The 22,603-nt window shown below is 43.2% G+C and overlaps 1 protein-coding gene across 3 annotated transcripts in view; it reads right to left on the reverse strand.

The window, feature by feature from the left end:
* The window catches only part of LOC137438554 (R-spondin-2), a 39,549-nt gene extending 17,195 nt beyond the window's left edge, over positions 1-22,354 (reverse strand). The window contains exons 1-4 of one of the 3 annotated variants that reach the window (XM_078766979.1): positions 22,319-22,354; positions 21,748-21,951; positions 21,509-21,710; positions 11,005-11,193 (exon numbers count right to left, since the gene is read on the reverse strand). In XM_078766979.1, coding sequence (XP_078623105.1) covers positions 11,005-11,193; positions 21,509-21,602 — 283 coding nt within the window. In that variant the 5' untranslated portion in view covers positions 21,603-21,710; positions 21,748-21,951; positions 22,319-22,354. Of the gene's footprint in view, positions 1-11,004; positions 11,194-21,508; positions 21,952-22,241 lie in introns of those variants that run through there. The other 2 variants (XM_078766978.1, XM_078766977.1) reach the window with 2 other exon arrangements.
* Between the last annotated feature and the right edge of the window lie 249 nt (positions 22,355-22,603).

The raw sequence follows: 22,603 nt of genomic DNA on the forward strand, positions 1-22,603 counted from the left end.
GGACGAGTTGGGTAGGTGACAAGAATAAGCAGATTAGATTTTTTTGTTTTTCTTTTTTTGTATCCAAGATCGAGGCTCATGTAAGAGCTTACATCAATCACAAAACATACAAAAAGGGAGTTGGAGACAAGATGGGGAGAGAGAGGGAAGCATACAAGTACAACAGCAGAGAAGAGGGACAACGGGAGATCTGTGGGAGGGAGAGGGTTTGGGAAGGGGGGGGGGGGTGGGAAAGGTATAAAACACCTGGATACTCCCAGGAAAAGTCTATATTTTAAAAAAGTGGATCTTGGGTAAATTAGCGGGGGTAGTAAAGATCAAGGTTTTGGATGGGGGAAGATGAGAGATGGTGGTGAACAGCTGTTTTAAAGACCTGGAGGGGGGAGTGGGATTGAAGGGAGTGGGGGAGTTTGTTCCAGAGGCGGGAGTAAAGAGGAAGGAAGGAGTGAAGGTGAGCAGAGAGTCTTGATTTTGGCAGATTCACCATAAGAGATTTGCTGGCAGATCTTGTGCTTGTAGGAATATTTGGGGGACAGAGCACAGATAGAGCGGGGGGAGCAAGGCCGGAGAGGAGTCGGTAGAAGACAGAGAAAGAAAAAGATTTTGATTCAGGTACGGATGCATATCCGGCCTATCAGTGGGATACAAAACATCAACTGTTCACCAGGTGGAGGTGTGCGCTCTACAGAGTGCTGATCTACTTGTTCTTGTAAACACCTGCAAAACGAACCATTTCTCTATCAAATACGTCCGAGGGGACACAAGTGGCTGGATAAACCAACCACCATTAGCAAAGAGCAACTTCCATTAGAACCATCCACATTCAGGTGAAGAACGCTCTTCCATCGCACAAATAAATATTTAAATCGATTTCCTATCACATTGAAACAAACAAAAAAAACACAACAGGTTCAGACATTAGCATCGATTTGTGCAACAATACAAATAGTCACCGAACCTCTAAAACAGAACAGATCAGGTTCCAGAGGCCTACCTACATCAGGTACATATTCTGCTCGATGAAACATCAGGTAGAAAATGAATTTCAGATCAAGGTGGGAGGTTAGGCAGAAGTCTCTTTACCTCTTCAAGGTGGATGGCTGAATATTAGTTTGCATTGTTCAGAACAATAAGGAAAACCAAAACCAAGGAACACGTTCTTAAAGGTTCTCGGGGTTGGGTAGAGAGGAAAGGTAACCTACAGATCCAAACGGACTTTGTTTACGAAATCTGGAAGAGATGCGTTTTCACTTCTCCAGACTGTATATTTTCCAGGATATTGAAGGCCACAGCGGTGCAGGTGACCCATGGCAAAGCCACATTCACAGTACCCGGAAGCAGTGGGAGGCCACGTCTGTGTGAGGTGTGGAAGAATCGAAACCAGTCAAGATGTCACAATCGCCCAGACTTTCAAAGATAGAGGCTGCCCCACCCTTACTTCGGCAAAATCACTCACAGGCCCCATGATTGCCCCCCCCCCCCCCCCCCCCAAGAGAAGCGAGAAACCTTCGCATGCCGGAGGCAACCGTGTAGGTATGTTATTTTGCTCTTGTACATCTGGCAAGGCCAACTACAAAGGTGTATTTTAATCACGGCTAGTTAAGAGAAACCAAATCAGTGGGAACTTGAGTTATTAGGACTTTAGGAAAGATATTTCAAACCGACAGCCGGGCATGAGTTTTGCAAGGCCAGGTGAATGAAGGGTTCGACGAAAGGTAATAATGGAGCAAATAGGCCTCATCTCACATGTAGCTTGTATGTTCATATTCAAATCGATTGAAAAGCTTCACAAGGAGAATGTTGAAGCTTTTTTTTTGTATACAAGATCGAGGCTCATGTAAGAGCGAATATTAACCACAATAAAAACAAACTGACACATAAAACATAAGATAAAGGGAGCGGGAGACAAGATGGGGAGAGAGAGGGAAGCACACAAGTACAACAGTGGAGAACATGGACAACTGGAGATCTGTGGGAGGGAGCGGGCTTGGGGGGGAGGAGGCGTGGGAAGGGGGGGGGCTGGGTGGGAGAGGTAAAAAAAAACAAAAAAAACACAAGGACACTGCTAAAACTTCCAGGAAAGAAGTTGGTATTTCAAAAAAGTGGATCTGGGGTGAATTAGCGGGGGTAGAAAAGATCACGGTTTTGGATGGGGGAAGATAAGAGATGGTGGTGAACAGCTGTTTTAAAGACCTGGACGGAGGAGTGGGATTGAAGGGAATGAGGGAGTTTGTTCCAGAGGTGGGAGAAAAGGGGAATGAAAGAGTGAAGGTGAGCAGAGAGTCTTGATTTTGGCAGTTTAACCATCAGAGGGTTGCTGGCAGATCTTGTGCTCGTAGGAATATTTGGGGGACAAAGCACAGATAGAGCTGGGGGAGCAAGGCTGGAGAGGAGTCGGTAGAAGACAAAGACCACCAACCTGCCTTCGGTGAAGAAGTTTTGGCACAAGAAATCCTATTTTCCCAACAATACATTTTCTAACATCATACAATTTTCATCAAACACTTTTCTTCTCTTCTATTTAAGGCCTGGCCTCGATGAGGGCTACATAGTCCGTGCCTGGAGCCTCCAACATTAAAAAAATTTTTTTATTAAGGTACCACCAACTGGTATAACCGTTCACTGCCCATCAGGGAAGGCTCAGGTATGGAATGGCGACTCGTGCGCTTCACCTGGGACCCAAAGCGTTGCGTGCTGAGCAGCTACCCTAATTGGCGGGACTTTGATTTCCTTGCATATCGTTTTTCGCTCCTACAACCTTGTTTTTGCGAACAATTTTCATCGCTAGAGAGCCATCTCAAGGTTTAGAGGGAGGAACGAGGCTGATCGGTGTGTACAACCAAAACAGAGCTTTTCAAAAGCAATAAGGCAATCTCCATACAAATCGGCATGCAGTTTAAATCACTGTGACGTGCAGAGGGCATTCGACACCGCCTATCGGCTCAAGCAATCAAACAACATCAAATGGACGGGGTCAGGGCACATATGTCTTGCAGAGATTTCGCTTTTTTCTGCCAGACTTGAAGCAGAGTGGGAGGGGAAGTCCTCTCACAAATTCTTCGCAATTTTATAGGTAACCGCAAGAGCAAGACTCCCTGTGCACCTTTTGACATCCCAGTCCATCGAACCGCAGTGTAGGACATCCAGAACGTTTGTCCGAGACCCCCATGTATGTCGGTGGCGGTCCCCAGCTCGACAGATCATGAACTCATAGGGGAACAATGATGTCTTCTCCTAGCTGGACCATCCTCCCAGAGATCAGGAACGCATAGGGGAACAATGATGTCTTCTCTGAGCTGGACCATCCTCCCAGAGATCACGAACGCATAGGGGAACAATGATGTCTTCTCTGAGCCGGACCATCCTCCCAGAGATCACGAACGCATAGGTGAACAATGATGTCTTCTCCTAGCTGGACCATCCTCCCAGAGATCACGAACGCATAGGGGAACAATGATGTCTTCTCTGAGCTGGACCATCCTCCCAGAGATCACGAACGCATAGGGGAACAATGATGTCTTCTCTGAGCCGGACCATCCTCCCAGAGATGATGAACGCATAGGGGAACAATGATGTCTTCTCTGAGCCGGACCATCCTCCCAGAGATCACGAACGCATAGGTGAACAATGATGTCTTCTCCGAGCCGGACCATCCCCAGAGATCACGAACGCATGGGGGAACAATGATGTCTTCTCTGAGCCGGACCATCCTCCCAGAGATCACGAACGCATAGGGGAACAATGATGTCTTCTCCGAGCCGGACCATCCTCCCAGAGATCACGAACGCATGGGGGAACAATGATGTCTTCTCCGAGCTGGACCATCCTCCCAGAGAAAATGACATTGCATATCGATATCCTTGGAAGACGTTTTCTACTAAATTTACATTAACGATTTGCTTTGCTAGAATTTTAATTTTTGCAAATTTTAATTATACATTGGTAATAATTTATGAGGAAGTAGATATAACATGGAATTATGAGGAAGTAGGTGGATCGTTTTCTCTTTTTACTTTGTAGCAGCTAAATTCGTTTGATAAAAATTAATAAAATCAGACAAATCTACAAACAGCACAAACCACGTTATAAACACGAATTTATGTTCTTCACAACAACTAACTCGATATCTGTGATCACAAGGGGTAGTGATTCCCCAGCAACCACGATCTAATGATTCCCAAAATCTTTTCGGATCGCCATATGACCTTGACCAACATTTAGGAACAGGACATACGAGTATATCAAGAAAATGTGTCCCCATCGATCAATCTATCAAGAATCCAGAAATCAATCAATCCAGAAATCCATCGATCCAGAAATCCATCGATCCAGAAATCCATCGATCCAGAAATCCATCAATCCATCGATCCAGAAATCCATCAATCCATCGATCCAGAAATCCATCAATCCAGAAATCCATCAATCCAGAAATCAATCCAGAAATCAATCAATCCAGAAATCAATCAATCCAGAAATCAATCAATCCAGAAATCAATCAATCCAGAAATCCATCGATCCAGAAATCCATCGATCCAGAAATCCATCAATCCATCGATCCAGAAATCCATCAATCCAGAAATCAATCAATCCAGAAATCAATCAATCCAGAAATCAATCAATCCAGAAATCAATCAATCCAGAAATCCAGAAATCAATCAATCCAGGAATTAACCAATCCAGAAATCCAGAAATCAATCCAGAAATTAATCAATCAATCTGGAAATCAGTCAATCCAGAAATTAGTCAATCCAGAAATTAGTCAATCCAGAAATCCAGAAATCAATCAATCCAGAAATCAATCAATCCAGAAATCAATCAATCCAGAAATCAATCAATCCAGAAATCAATCAATCCAGAAATCAATCAAGCCAGAAATCAATCAAGCCAGAAATCAGTCAATCCAGAAATCAATCAATCCAGAAATCAATCAATCCAGAAATCAATCAATCCAGAAATCCAGAAATCAATCCAGAAATTAGTCAATCCAGAAATCAATCCAGAAATTAGTCAATCCAGAAATCCAGAAATCAATCCAGAAATTAGTCAATCCAGAAATCAATCCAGAAATTAGTCAATCCAGAAATCAATCCAGAAATTAGTCAATCCAGAAATCCAGAAATCAATCCAGAAATTAGTCAATCCAGAAATCAATCCAGAAATTAGTCAATCCAGAAATCCAGAAATCAATCCAGAAATTAGTCAATCCAGAAATCAATCCAGAAATCAATCAATCCAGAAATCCATCCAGAAATTAGTCAATCCAGAAATCAATCAATCCAGAAATCCATCGATCCAGAAATCCATCAATCCATCGATCCAGAAATCCATCAATCCAGAAATCCATCAATCCAGAAATCCATCAATCCAGAAATCAATCAATCCAGAAATCAATCAATCCAGAAATCAATCAATCCAGAAATCAATCAATCCAGAAATCCAGAAATCAATCAATCCAGAAATTAATCAATCAATCTGGAAATCAGTCAATCCAGAAATTAGTCAATCCAGAAATTAGTCAATCCAGAAATTAGTCAATCCAGAAATTAGTCAATCCAGAAATTAGTCAATCCAGAAATTAGTCAATCCAGAAATCCAGAAATCAATCAATCCAGAAATCCAGAAATCAATCCAGAAATTAGTCAATCCAGAAATCCAGAAATCAATCAATCCAGAAATCCAGAAATCAATCCAGAAATTAGTCAATCCAGAAATCAATCCAGAAATTAGTCAATCCAGAAATCAATCCAGAAATTAGTCAATCCAGAAATCAATCCAGAAATCCAGAAATCAATCCAGAAATTAGTCAATCCAGAAATCAATCCAGAAATCAATCAATCCAGAAATCCAGAAATCAATCCAGAAATCCATCGATCCAGAAATCCATCGATCCAGAAATCCATCGATCCATCAATCCAGAAATCCATCAATCCAGAAATCCATCAATCCAGAAATCCATCAATCCAGAAATCAATCAATCCAGAAATCAATCAATCCAGAAATCCATCAATCCAGAAATCCATCAATCCAGAAATCCATCAATCCAGAAATCAATCAATCCAGAAATCAATCAATCCAGAAATCAATAAATCCAGGAATTAACCAATCCAGAAATCCAGAAATCAATCAATCCAGAAATTAATCAATCAATCTGGAAATCAGTCAATCCAGAAATTAGTCAATCCAGAAATTAGTCAATCCAGAAATTAGTCAATCCAGAAATTAGTCAATCCAGAAATTAGTCAATCCAGAAATTAGTCAATCCAGAAATCCAGAAATCAATCCAGAAATTAGTCAATCCAGAAATCAATCAATCTATACAGAAAACTCAGCTTCATTATATTTGAATGAAAATTATTCAAGAATGACAAAAACGTGTTTTTAATTGTCACAATCTAAAAAAAAGGTCAAGGACAAAACAATTATCAGGTGCCCAACTTCAGTGCAGGTATGCTATTATGATGCAAGAACACCTTGGAAGGCCAAGCGGTCTTTGAGCTTCCGCATTGGCAAAATCACTTTTCTTTTCTTTTCAGACCGACATTTGACCTTTAATCCACAGGTGTATGATGTAAATGAAGTGTAAACTCAAGGTGATGTAAAGGGCAATTTCGGTCCGATTGGACAAAACTTAACAGGGTTTTGGTGAGAAATGGTAAAACGCCTATAATTAGGTTTTAAGCCTAAATATTAGGTCAAGGTCAAAGACAATTGTAGCAACCCCACTTATTTTTTATATTCCCATTATCTGGTGCAAAATCTCATTCCGAAAGTCAAGCCGGATCCGAGATACAGCTCAGACATGAGGGATCTAAACTCGTACATGATGGTTCAGTACTCTTCGGGGTATAATAAACTCTGGTACCATTAGGGGTATAGGTCTTAGGGGTATAATAAACCCTGGTACCATTAGGGGTATAACTCTTTGGGGTATAATAAACTCTGGTACCATTAGGGGTATAACTCTTTGGGGTATAATAAACTCTGGTACCATTCGGGGTATAGGTCTTAGGGGTATAATAAACTCTGGTACCATTAGGGGTATAACTCTTTGGGGTATAATAAACCCTGGTACCATTAGGGGTATAACTCTTTGGGGTATAATAAACTCTGGTACCATTAGGGGTATAACTCTTTGGGGTATAATAAACTCTGGTACCATTCGGGGTATAGGTCTTAGGGGTATAATAAATTCTGGTGCCATTAGGGGTATAACTCTTTGGGGTATAATAAACTCTGGTACCATTCGGGGTATAACTCTTTGGGGTATAATAAACTCTGGTACCATTAGGGGTATAACTCTTTGGGGTATAATAAACTCTGGTACCATTCGGGGTATAACTGTTCGGGGTATAATAAACTCTGGTACCATTAGGGGTATAACTCTTTGGGGTATAATAAACCCTGGTACCATTCGGGGTATAACTGTTCGGGGTATAATAAACTCTGGTACCATTAGGGGTATAACTCTTTGGGGTATAATAAACCCTGGTACCATTAGGGGTATAACTCTTTGGGGTATAATAAACTCTGGTACCATTCGGGGTATAACTCTTCGGGGTATAATAAACTCTGGTACCATTAGGGGTATAACTCTTCGGGGTATAATAAACCCTGGTACCATTAGGGGTATAACTCTTTGGGGTATAATAAACTCTGGTACCATTAGGGGTATAACTCTTTGGGGTATAATAAACTCTGGTACCATTCGGGGTATAGGTCTTAGGGGTATAATAAACTCTGGTACCATTAGGGGTATAACTCTTTGGGGTATAATAAACCCTGGTACCATTAGGGGTATAACTCTTTGGGGTATAATAAACTCTGGTACCATTAGGGGTATAACTCTTTGGGGTATAATAAACTCTGGTACCATTCGGGGTATAGGTCTTAGGGGTATAATAAATTCTGGTGCCATTAGGGGTATAACTCTTTGGGGTATAATAAACTCTGGTACCATTCGGGGTATAACTCTTTGGGGTATAATAAACTCTGGTACCATTAGGGGTATAACTCTTTGGGGTATAATAAACTCTGGTACCATTCGGGGTATAACTCTTTGGGGTATAATAAACTCTGGTACCATTAGGGGTATAACTCTTTGGGGTATAATAAACTCTGGTACCATTCGGGGTATAACTCTTTGGGGTATAATAAACTCTGGTACCATTCGGGGTATAACTCTTTGGGGTATAATAAACTCTGGTACCATTAGGGGTATAACTCTTTGGGGTATAATAAACTCTGGTACCATTAGGGGTATAACTCTTTGGGGTATAATAAACTCTGGTACCATTAGGGGTATAACTCTTTGGGGTATAATACATTCTGGTACCATTAAACACTTGAGGCTCTAATTGTAGAAACAAACCCTAAACCAGTACAGGCCTCTACCTATCCTACAAGAGGAGGATTAAACCACTGGCGTGTGTTCCTTTGCTACTCCATGCACGTACTTTGTTTGGTATCGTACATCGTAAATCAATACCACAAGTTCAGTCCTCTCGTAGAGGACCAATCATTGAATCACTTTGCAGTAGAGGGCAGCACAGGCAACAGAAGGAGCCATCCATTTATTATGTACACAACTATGGGAGAACTTCGCTTCCACCCGCTGTTTATTTACTATTTTCCTCCGACCAAGTTTCTTCCCTTCCCTCTATCACATTCCACTGATCCATAGCTACAAATCTCAACTTCCTTTTCACAAGTGTGCACCACCCTCCCTTCGGTCCCCCCTGGATATGTAATAAATAGGTGCCCCCCCCCCCCCCCAAGAATTGGAGAACAGTCTTCCTCCGACCCGACTGTGCAAGTACCATCGATTAATCGGAAACGGGTGTCACAAAACCAGACCGGATTTCGGTAGAGAGCACACCTCCACCTGGTGAACAGTTTATGGTTTGTATCCCACCAATTGGCCAGATCTGGATTCGGACCTGAACCAAAATCTTACCGGCTTCTTGTCCCCCAGGTTTCATCAACCTGTCAACTCATCCCTCAAGTTTCGTCCAAAAATATCCTGTTATATATCGCTTTTGGCCCGATCTCCCAATGGTGAAGAATCACTTTAAATATAAATAAATAATAAAATAAAATAAAAATCTACGAGCCGGATCCGAATCTTCACCAAAATCGAATCATTTCGTCCTCGTCATACACCCAACCTCTCCGCCAAACTTCGTCCACAACTTTTTGATACATCTTGTTCATAGACAGAGGTGCAAACATAACCTCCATCCACCTTTGGTGGCAGAGGTAACAAATACGTTTACCAACAGGATGGATCACATTCCATATTTGAGCATCAGCAGGGAAAAACAGATCCATGATGATCAATGTAATCATCGGACATGCGGATTAAACTCCTAATCGATGGTCATTCCGAGTTTTCAGTTCTTCAAACGTATTCTGGAGATCGCATTGCAGCTTGAAAGGGTTTTGCTTTGCCAGGACATTGCAAGCAATATGGTCGGTGGAGAAAAATTGCTTTTATGAATTTTGGAAGGCAGCACATGTCATGCATGGCAGATTATCACAAACTCACCAAGACTGATTTATATAAACATGAGCACAGCAATAGTTGGTGCTTGGTCTACATCAGCATCTTGCAGATCCGTTAACTCCAGATTTGAATGTCAAAGATCCACGTTTCCATAACTGATGGAATACTTGGACGAAAATATAGATAAATAAATAAATAAATCTTGAGGCTATGATGAGTCGAGAGATTGGGTGGTGCCAATGTGTACAAATATGTACCTTCCAAGAAGCATGGCGGATGCCATTCGAGAACATTCCTCTTAAGCCAATCACACATGGGTCACTCAAATGTGACCTGCACCCGCTCGAAACTGAACTCGTGCAGGTAACAGTCGCCCTACTGTGCGGCCGATGGTTTAAATTACAATCGGCTTGAAGTTTTCAATCAGGAATTTCAAAATCCAGTTCCATCCGTTCGTGCTTGCGCGTACATTGGAGCAGCACATGCGTGACACCGGGTACATTGCAGGGGCACATGCGTGACACCGCGTACATTGCAGTGACACTGGGTACATTGGAGCAGCACACGCGTGACACCGGGTACGTTGCAGGGGCACATGCATGACACCGGGTACATTGCAGCGGCACATGCATGACACTGGGTACATTGCAGGGGCACACGCGTGACACCGGGTACATTGCAGGGGCACACACGTGACACCGCGTACATTGCAGTGACACGGGGTACATTGCAGCAGCACACGCGTGACACCGGGTACATTGCAGCAGCACACACGCGACACCGGGTACATTGCAGCAGCACACGCGCGACACCGGGTACATTGCAGCAGCACACGCACGACACCGGGTACATTGCAGCAGCACACGCACGACACCGGGTACATTGCAGCAGCACACGCGACACCGGGTACCAGTTATAAATGAAAACATAATTTCCCACACAATTTCATCTCCGTACATTATTCTGCCTTTTTAAGAAAAGGATTCGGGGAAAACTAGAACAATCATCCTAGGTGTTCCATGAAGCTTTGATTTCGTCAGAATGCTTAAAGTTGAGCCTTTTGTCACAATCACCGATGTCATGGCAACCAAACATGGTAAGTGGTCAAGCAAGAATAAAGTTCGTTACCGGAAGTTCATTTACAGACAACAAAATAAAGGCAACAGGGAAAGTTTTCAGGTCCCAGTTTATTACATTTTTCTATTTACGCAAATCATGGCACATCCTTGTCACATCCCCGATCCCAAAACCACCACAATTCCATCGGAGTCCATCTCCTACTTCAACCATTCTTTACCTCCTCAAGGCCCCTTCTCTCTTTTCATCCCACTTTGAATTTTTACTTTTCTAAACTTGATCCCAATCTCTCCCACATGGATCCAATAAATATACGTGGCCCCAAAGCATGAGCCGGTGTGGTGTGATGAACAATATTATGTCCAAATACATACGGGAAGGGTTGAGGACAGTCAGAGGAAAGCATCAAACGTGCTCAAACTTACGTCTGCATCTGTTGGTATCAACACCACGCTGCCCGTAGTATCCTGGTGGGCAGTCATGCCGGCAGGTACCAGTCTGACGCATTCCTCTCCGGAGGAGATGGAAGAAGAGACGTGGTTTGCAAGCCAAACAGCCATTGATCTCAGAGCAGCGCATGCAGCCCCTCTGACACGGCACACCACCGGCATCAACTGTGCACCGCAAAACATGGTGGCAGAGAAATAACATCACAAGGTGTTTGAGAACTTTGGGTCAAACCTAGGGGTAATCTAACTTCTCTTATAATGGACTGCAGTTGGACAATAGCCCCATTGGTGCAGAGATGTGGACACTTAATAGCAGAATGGCAAGCAGGCCAGAGGTTGATGCTCAGAGGAAGGAAAATTAAGAAATTTTAACGACGATTTTGCAGAAGAGAAGCTTGTTCGGTACAATCGTCGACCTAGCTCCTCCACGAGCCTCGATCATGTAGACAAATAATAAAAGAAGCAAAGTGGATCGTTTTGGTCAAATCGTTTGTCATGATTGTTTACAAGATAACAGTTGGAAGGCAGCAGAGCTAGGGGTAGATTAATAATCACTTTGATGGTCAAAATAAGGTAGGTGAGCTAGGGGTAGATCAATAATCACTTTGATGGTCAAAATAAGGTAGGTGAGCTAGGGGTAGATAAATAATCACTGATGGTCAAAATAAGGTAGGTGAGCTAGGGGTAGATCAATAATCACTTTGATGGTCAAAATATGGTAGGTGAGCTAGGGGTAGATCAATAATTACTGATGGTCAAAATAAGGTAGGTGAGCTAGGGGTAGATAAATAATCACTGATGGTCAAAATAAGGTAGGTGAGCTAGGGGTAGATAAATAATCACTTTGATGGTCAAAATAAGGTAGGTGAGCTAGGGGTAGATAAATAATCACTTTGATGGTCAAAATAAGGTAGGTGAGCTAGGGGTAGATCAATAATTACTTTGATGGTCAAAATAAGGTAGGTGAGCTAGGGGTAGAGCAATAATCACTTTGAGGCCAATGTAAGGCAGGAGAATGGACTGAGTTTTATGGATCATTTTTGAATAACGGCTAAACGAATGAATGGTGATGACAATGGCAGACGACACCTGTCCTGATTTGCAGAATCGTAACATGGCAATCTCACATATATATATATATATATATATATATATATATATATATATATATATATATATATATATATATATATATATATATACAGTCACGGGAAAAAGTAAGTGCACCCCATGTAAAGTTGACTTTTTCAACATATTTCAACATACAGCTATTTGATCTTCATTTCAACAATATTGATAGATAAAGGTGATATAATATAACAAATATCATGAAACATTTACATTTTGTAGTCCATTGTATAATTTAAATAAACATAAATGCAAATTTCGCATGTGGAAAAAGTAAGTACACCCTTGGCTCTAATAGGTGTTATTGCCCCCTTCGGCAGAAACAACCTCAAGTAGGCGTTTCTTATAACTGTACCGTTCTCTGACATCGACTGGGAGAAATTTTTTCCCACTCTTCCATACAGAATTCTTTCAGCTGTGCGATGTTTGAGGGGTTTCTTGCATGCACAGCTCGTTTCAAATCCCCCCACAACATCTCGATGGGATTTAGAGCCGGGCTTTGACTTGGCCATTCCAGACCTTCCATTTCTTTCTTTTCAGCCATTCCTTGGTGGATTTACTGGTATGTTTAGGGTCATTGTCATGTTGCAAGGTCCACCTTCGTTTGAGCTTCAACTCTGACAGATGGCCTCACATTATCCTCAAGCACCCTCTGGTACAATGAAGAATTCATAGTGGATTCACCGTGCCCCAAACCATAATATTTCCACCACCATGCTTTACAGTTGGTATCAGGTTCTTGTGGTCAAATGCTGTCTTTGGTTTCCCCCAAACACGTCTTCTGGTACTGTGGCCAAATAGCTCTACTGTTGACTCATCTGTCCAGAGCACATTGTTCCAGAAGTGCTGGTCTTTGCTTCGGTGTTCATTGGCAAACTTTAGTCTTGCCGTGATGTTCTTGTCCTGATGTTCTTTCTGGACAGCAAAGGTTTCGTCCTGGCACACCTCCCATGCAGATCAAATTTGTGCAGCCTCTTTCTAATGGTAGACTCGTGCACTTTGACATCAACAGTGGCAAGAGCTACCTGTAGGTCCCGTGATGACATTCTGGGGTTCTTAGAGACTTCTTTCAGCATCTTGCAGTCTGCTCTCGGGCTGAACTTGCTGGGGCGGCCTGGACAAGTTGGCAGTTGTTTGGAATCTTCTCCACTTGTAAATAATCTTCCGGACAGTCGAATGATTGATTTCAAATTGTTTGGAGATCTTTTAAAATCCCTTCCCAGACTCGTAGGCATCTATAACCTTCTTTCTGAAGGCCTCAGAGAGCTCTTTGATCTAGGCATGGCGACGCCGCACACTTCAACAACAAAGGGAAAACCAAACAATGTCTGAGGTTTAAATAAGACAGGTTCCTCCAAGATCCTCTCCGACGGTGTTCTAATCATTTGCACCTGAGCTGGTGCACCTCATTCTAATTTTAGGTATTTGAAGTAGTGATAAATGTAGGGGTGTACTTACTTTTTCCACATGTGAAATTTGCATTTATGTTTATTTAAATTATACAATGGACTACAAAATGTAAATGTTCCATGATATTTGTTATATTATATCACCGTTATCTATCAATATTGTTGAAATGAAGATCAAATAGCTGAATGTTGAAATATGTTGAAAAAGTGAAAACTTTACATGGGGTGGACTTACTTTTTCACGTGACTGTGTATGTATGTATGTATATATATATATACATACACAGTGCATTCAGAAAGTATTCAGACCCCTTCACTTTTTTCACATTTTGTTATGTTGCAGCCTTATGCTGAAATCGTTTAAATTCATTTTTTCCCTCATCAATCTACACTCAATACCCCATAATGACAAAGAGAAAACATGATTTTAGAAAGTTTTGCAAATTTATTGAAAATAAAAAACTGAAATATCACATTGACATAAGTATTCAGACCCTTTGCTATGACACTTGAAATTTAGCTCAGGTGCCTCCCATTTCTCTTGATCATCTTTGAGATGTTTCTACACCTCGATTGGAGTCCACCTGTGGTAAATTCAATTGATTGGACATGATTTGGAAAGGCACACACCTGTCTATATAAGGTCTCACAGCCGACAATGCATATCAGAGCAAAAACCAAGCCATGCGGTCGAAGGAACTACCTGCAGAACTCAGACAGGATTGTGTTGAGGCACAGATCTGGGGAAGCCTACAAAAAAAATATCGCTGCATTGAAGGTTCCCAAGCAGCAACGAAGGTTGGATGTGTGGAGTATCGTAGCAACATGTGTGGAGCATGGGTAATAAACGTAGAGCAGCAACAAAGGTTGGAAAGGGTGGAAATGCGAATGGTTCGGTGGATGTGTGGAGTATCGTTGAGAGAGAGGAAGACAAATGATGAATTGCGAAAGATGATGGGAATAGAGCCTGTGATTGATGCTGTGAAGAGGAACAGGTTGAGATGGTTTGGTCATGTGTTGAGGAAGGATGAAAGTGACTGGTTGAGAAGAGTGATGGAAATGAATGTAGAAGGAAGCAGAGGACGGGGAAGACCGAAAAAGACTTGGCTAAAGATGGTGGAAGAAGAAATGCGGGCAAGGGGGTTAACAAGGAGAGATGCAGACAATAGGGCAAGATGGAGAAGATTGTCATGGGGACCGCAAGGCTAACCCCCGCTCTAGCAGGGAAAATGGCCTTTAAAATGCATGTTGTTGTTGTTGTATTGAAGGTTCCCAAGAGCACAGTGGCCTCCATAATTCTTAAATGCCCACAGAATCTTGTTCCTCACAGTCTGAGAGTCCTTTAGGTGCTTTTTTGCAAGCTCCAAGTGGGCTTTCATGTGTCTTTCGCTGAGGGGCTTCCGTCTGGCCACTCTGCCATAAAGCCCAGATCGGTGGAGTGTTGCAGTGATGGTTGTCCTTCTGGAAGTTTCTCCCATCTTCACACAGGATCTCTGGAGCTCAGCCAGAGTGACCATCGGGTTCTTGATCACCTCTCTTACCAAGGCCCTTCTCCCCCGATTGCTCAGTTTGGCCGGGCGGCCAGCTCTAGGAAGAGTCCTGGTTGTTCCAAACTTCTTCCATTTAAGAATTATGGAGGCCACTGTGCTCTTGGGAACCTTCAATGCAGCAGAGATTTTTTTTGTAGGCTTCCCCAGATCTGTGCCTCGACACAATCCTGTCTCTGAGCTGTGCAGGCAGTTCCTTCGACCGCACGGCTTGGTTTTTGCTCTGATATACATTGTCAGCTGCGAGACCTTATATAGACAGGTGTGGGCCTTTCCAAATCATGTCCAATCAATTGAATTTACCACAGGTGGACTCCAATCAAGGTGTAGAAACATCTCAAAGATGATCAAGAGAAATGGGAGGCACCTGAGCTAAATTTCAAGTGTCATAACAAAGGGTATGAATACTTATGTCAATGTGATATTTCAGTTTTTTCTTTTTAATAAATTTGCAAAACTTTCTAAAATCCTGTTTTCTCTGTCATTATGGGGTATTGAGTGTAGATTGATGAGGGAAAAAATGAATTTAAACGATGTCAGTATCAGGCTGCAACATAAAATGTGAAAAACGTGAAGGGGTCTGAATACTTTGTGAATGTACTGTGTGTGTATATATATATAAACATAAAATTGGTACCTGTAATCGGGTTCTCCAACCTAATGAGCCAACGTCATGACGTCATCGCCTGCAAAGCTCCAGGGGAACTATATATATATATATATATATATATATATATATATATATATATATATATATATATATATATATATATATATATATATATATATATATATATATATATATATATATATATATATATATATATATATATATATATATATATAATAAACAGGAATCAAATTGGTGTTGGCTTAGCGGTTAGGGTGCCGGCTTGGGATCCTAAGATCCTGGGTTCGAATCCCGATCGATCGCTGAATTAACGCCAGGGGGGTTGACTCAGCCTGTCATCCTTCCGAGGTCGGCAAATTGAGTACCAGCTTGCTGGGATGAATGATCACGGTGTGTACCCCGATTTATAATAGGTACACCGTATCCCTGGGCATCGTAAGAGGTGACCAAGGGTTGGCGTCAGGAAGGGCATCCGGCCATAAAAACATTGCCTCAAACAGGGAACCATGATTGTTATGGGGCCCGCAAGGCTAACCCCCACTCTAGCGGGGAAAATGGCCTTAAAACGATCATTCATATTCATTCATAATCAAATTACTGCGAGGGTCGAAGTGTGAAAAATTGACAACACGGGACTCAAACCATGGACCTCCATTGATTATATATATATATTTTGAAGTCTCATTTAGTTTTTTTCCATAAAAGAATGGAGGAAGAAATATACATATTTCTTCCTCCATTCTTTAATGGAAAAAATTTAATGAGAGAATTTGTAAAAGTTAATAGAAAGGGAAATATTTCTTCGAAAATCAACATAATTAACTTCAATCACCAAAAAAAATTACACATTTTATTTTTTAAATATATAAAGTCATAGAAGTTAATTTCCAAAATGCTACATATTAATTGATGCAATTCAAAAATCAGTGTCTGAAGGAAGCAGTTCAGTTTAGCATTTTAAATATGAAATAGAAAATGAACAAAATCCTTTAGAACCCTCTCGAATTACACGTATTACAACGGTTCTATGGTTCTTCTTCTTCATTTTTAATGGACGGCTGGATGGAAGGACAGCCAACTATTGAAGAGCTTCACCACTTAGAGGTCACAACAGGAATTTTAACTTTCATAAATCAGATTATGGATAACATGCTTGTAAATTTTGTACTCCGCCGTTTTCCTATGCCATGTCCAGACGCTGCATGACGTCATTGCCAGGCACCGAAGGGCGTGCTGAGAGGACGTACCCAGTTTTCACTCTGGTTGTTTGTTTGTTGTACACCTTTCCTTTCCTCTGCCATCTCCAGGCGCTGCATAACATCATTGCCGGGCACCGAAGGGGGCTCGGCAATGACGCATGCTGAAAGGGAGTACTCAGTTTTCACTGGTTGTTTGTTTGTTATCTTGTTTGCCTGTGTGTTTTCTTGTTTGTCCAGGTGATATCTCAGCCATCCTTTGAGCTAAGAATCTGAAATTTCGGCACAAAAGTGAGCAAGTACTTTGTCAAAAACGGTATTTTTTTGTTTTTTGATTAATCAATTAATTGACGAGTTATTTAATTATTAGCGATTAATCAAGTACTTATACATTTCCTTTCTCTTCTGGCCATCATCTCAGGCACCTTTTGAGTTAGGAACCTGATATTTGGACATGCCAATGACCAAGTGATTTGGCTGTAAAGGGTATTTTTGATCAATTAATCGATCAATTATTTGTTGATTAATTAATTCTTTAATTTTTTTATTAATGACCTGTTTAATTAAATTTCTAAAAGTTACATCTTCGGATGGAGCACTAGTGGTTTCGTTATGCTATTAGCCAATTGATTAAAATATTTTATGATCATCTTTTGTTGATTTTAATTATGCAATTAATCAATCAATTATTGTACACCTCTCCCTCCCAATGCAGCCCCTATGAGCTGCACTGCGGTATTGCTGGGTGCCTGAGGCACCCTGGCCATGCCGCGCTGTGGGATATTTAATTATTTGGCATGGGGCGGTGTACTTTGAATGCATCTGCACTTTGAATGCATCTGCACTTTGAATGCATCTGCACTTTGAATGCATCTGCACTTTGAATGCATCTGCACTTTGAATGCATCTGCACTTTGAATGCATCTGCACTTTGAATGCATCTGCACTTCGAATGCATCTGCACTTTGAATGTTTGTTTGTACTTGTTTGTTTGTATTTTATGTCCACCGATGGAAGGCTCAGCCCTTTTTCCTGGTTGCTTTATGCACAAGGACATTAGAAACGTTACCTTCCATTAATTACAAAGATAACAGACAATGCAATAAGAAGGAATTTCTCGGGTTTCCGGAACCTCTTTCCTTGCATCGGGATTCATGATTGAGCAATCCTTGGGTTTGTTTGGGAAGAAACGAAAAACGAACCGTTCAAGATTGCACGGCGACGTCATCGAATGTGGATTAATTAACACAAACGAGGAAGCACCGAGTCGTCTCGTCCTGCGGAGGCCCCGGTGTGAGCAGCAGTCATTGATCGGCGATAATAAATCATTTGGACTCTTTGTGCGCGTCCGACGCATTCACGCCGCCGCTTCGATCCCAGCTGGACGGTATTAAATACCCCGGGGCCAGGAGACTTTCGCATGTTTCCGCGCATTAGCGACATGTAATTATGTCCCTTACCTACAGACGCGCTCCGGTTTCCAATAAAAGCTGCCCCCCGGGGGCAGGGGGGCAGGGGGGACGGCTGCTTCCAATTAGGGGAGCGAGAGCGGGGCTTCTGCAGCGCAGGCAGCGAGTGTCCTCTTAGCGCGCACGCAACGACATGTGGTTTCCATCGGATCAAGCGGGCCTTGGGGGGCGGGGCTTGGGGAGGGGCGTGGCTTGGGGGGAATACCGAAATCCCCCCTCATGCCTTCACCAGATTTATCTTGTATATAAACTGTAACCCTAAATTTACATTCTAAGCCCAAAACAACTTTCGGTCGAACGTCAGATGACGCCAACCAGGCAGCTGAAAGATTCGCGCCAAAACCGAGACCACCACGGAACCCAGGAAGGTGGGAATAATTGGGGTCGTTCAAGAACCACGTGGGTTCACAGATTCGCGCAAATGGGCGGAACGGAACGAGCTCCTCGTACGAGCCGATATAACACGTTTGAAGGACCAACAGCCTTGTGGATATCCGGCTTCCTCCCCCCCCTCTCCAATGCCAATTATTACTCACCACTCCCACCTCCCCCCCTCTTCAATGCCAATTATTACTCACCACTCCCACCTCCCCTCCCCCCCTCTCCAATGTCAATTATTACTCACCACTCCCACCTCCCCCTCTCCAATGCCAATTATTACTCACCACTCCCACCTCCCCCCCTCTCCAATGCCAATTATTACTCACCACTCCCACCTCCCCCCCTCTCCAATGCCAATTATTACTCACCACTCCCCTCCCATGCCAATTATTACTCAACACTCCCACCTCCCCTCCCCCCCGATTTCTCCCAATTAGGAGCCATTTTGGAACCACCGGGCGTGTCAAGGTTCCCGCATACCTATACTCGCAGCACCTGGTGTCATCACCAGGTACTGGTACCTCTTTACCAAGAGCCATTCTGTGGCTCCACGAGCACGACAACCGTTTGCTTCCTGCACACAAACCATGATTTCAGCCATATGTGTAAACACGAGGGTGCTTGCTGCATCACGTCGACCACGTGTTCGTCCGGAAATCTTTACACATCCAACACCACACATGCAAGACCACCTAGAGCCACAATGTATGCGAGAGCTAGAACCACAATGTACGAGACATAGAACCACAATGTACGAGACCTGGAACCACAATGTAAGAGACCTAGAACCATAATGTATGAGGCCTAGAACCACAATGTATGAGATCTAGAACCACAATGCATGAGACCGAGAACCACAATGTATGAGACTCAGAACCACAATGTAGGAGATCTAGAACCACAATGTATGAGATCTAGAACCACAATGTATGAGACCGAGAACCACAATGTACGAGACCTAGAACCACAATGTACGAGACCTGGAACCACAATTTAAGAGATCTAGAACCATAACGTATGAGACCTAGAACCACAATGTATGAGACCTAGAACCACAATGTATGAGACCTAGAACCACAATGTATGAGACCTAGAACCACAATGTATGAGACCTAGAACCACAATGTATGAGACCTAGAACCACAATGTAGGAGACCGAGAACCACAATGTAGGAGACCGAGAACCACAATGTAGGAGACCGAGAACCACAATGTAGGAGACCGAGAACCACAATGTAGGAGACCGAGAACCACAATGTAGGAGACCGAGAACCACAATGTAGGAGACCGAGAACCACAATGTAGGAGACCGAGAACCACAATGTAGGAGACCTAGAAATACAATGTATGAGACCGAGAACCACAATGTAGGAGACCGAGAACCACAATGTAGGAGACCGAGAACCACAATGTCGGAGACCTAGAAACACAATGTACGAGACCTAGAACCACAATGTAGGAGACCGAGAACCACAATGTACGAGACCGAGAACCACAATGTACGAGACCTAGAACCATAATGTAGGAGACCGAGAACCACAATGTAGGAGACCTAGAACCACAATGTACGAGACCTAGAACCACAATGTACAAGACCTAGAACCACAATGTAGGAGACCGAGAACCACAATGTAGGAGACCGAGAACCACAATGTAGGAGACCGAGAACCACAATGTAGGAGACCGAGAACCACAATGTACGAGACCTAGAACCATAATGTAGGAGACCGAGAACCACAATGTAGGAGACCTAGAACCACAATGTACGAGACCTAGAACCACAATGTACGAGACCTAGAACCACAATGTAGGATACCGAGAACCACAATGTAGAATACCGAGAACCACAATGTAGGATACCGAGAACCACACATCACCACCCACAAGTTGGTTAAATAATTTATAGATCAAGATAAAGGTTAAATAATACCAGTTTAAATGACATTATCAAACTCGTTATCAGTTTCCCCACTTGACGGATTTGCATCGGTATATGTACGCCGGGCACAAAACGTCCGATATCGGTATTATTGATGGGTACCAAATGTACGATATCGGTATGCACCCCTAGCACAAAACGTATGATATCGGTATGCACGCCGGGCACAAAACATCCGATATCGGTATGCACGCCGGGCACAAAACGTCCGATATCGGTATGCACGCCGGGCACAAAACGTCCGATATCGGTATGCACGCCGGGCACAAAACGTCCGATATCGGTATGCACCCCTAGCACAAAACGTCCGAAATCGGTATGCACCCCTAGCACAAAACGTACGATATCGGTATGCACCCCTAGCACAAAACGTCAGATATCGGTATGCACGCCGGGCACCAAATGTCCGATATCGGTATGCACGCCGGGCACAAAACGTACGATATCGGTATTATTGATGGGTACCAAATGTACGATATCAGTATGCACGATGGGTACCAAACGTACAATATCGGTATGCACGGTGGGCACCAAACGTACGATATCGGCATGCACGGTGGGCACCAAACATACGATATCGGCATGCACGGTGGGTACCAAACGTCCGATATCGGTATGCACGATGGGTACCAAACGTATGATATCGGTATGCACGGTAAGTACCAAACGTCCGATGTCGGTATGCACGGTGGGTACCAAACGTCTGACTAGTGTCACGTGGGCAATGGAAGACACGCGACAAGGAGAACGCATGACCGCATCTACTCGGGGCGTACTTACTCCGGCGATGCCGCCAGGTCCTCCCGGTGCCCCCGCGACCCTCGGAACCGACGATACACAGCACAGCGAACAGCCAGATCAACCTCGTCCGCATGCTTGGTCCACCGGGTCGAGTTGGCTCCTCCTCCTGTCTGAGTCCCTTTTCAATGAAAGGTCGGGATGAGCTTTCCGTGTCCTGAACAGGTGGTGATGCAGATATCACCTCAATGTACTAAACAGGTGGTGGCTCCAGATATCACCTCAATGTACTGAACAGGTGGTGGTGCAGATATCGCCTCAATGTACTGAACAGGTGGTGGTGCAAATATCGCCTCAATGTACTGAACAGGTGGTGGTGGCTCCAGCTATCACATCCGTGTACTGAACAGGTGGTGGCTCCAGCTATCACGTCCGTATGTGGTCGAGGATCCTCAGCCTGGTCCACATCCGCGGTGTTGGACTTTCTGTTGAAACAAACGAGTTAACACGTTACAAACACGTCACAAACACGTTACAAACACGTTACAAACCAATGCGAGTCAAAATGGACAAATGACATTCACTTTCATGTGACGACCCCAACTGGAGTGTAGACCATCAGGTGCATTTACCAATGTCAACACGATCCATCGATCTCACACATTCAATCAATCATTCAATTAATCAATCAATGCTTCGTTGTAGCCCCACCACGTTGTAGCCCCACCACAAAGCCACCATACCCGAAAAGGTAAATATGAAGACTATAAATCACCCCGAAGTTTGTGTCTCTCTGTGGAAGCAAATCCGGCTGTCCAAAACCCGACGACCCGATCTTGTTCATGAACAAACCTCAACTGCCCCGAATCTTGGCCGCTCCTTCCCCGCAGCGATTATTTATCAAGTGCCGCCGTGCCGTTCTTACGTTGAGCTCCACTCGAGGGGGGAGGGTCACGGTGGGAGGAACAACGATCGATGGGGGCGTGGCGTTCGCCCAATCCTGCCCGTGCCGCTATACCTATCCAGGAGGCGGGGCTCAGACAAACGCTGTGAACTAAAAAGAAGAAGAAGAAGCTTATGCCGCGTGCACAGGCCATTGTATTGGGCGTGTCATGATAAGTGTTTACACTATGATGG

The sequence above is a fragment of the Myxine glutinosa genome, chromosome 13 (genome assembly GCF_964187855.1).
Source record: "Myxine glutinosa chromosome 13, kmMyxGlut1.1, whole genome shotgun sequence".
Lineage (NCBI taxonomy): Eukaryota > Metazoa > Chordata > Myxini > Myxiniformes > Myxinidae > Myxine > Myxine glutinosa.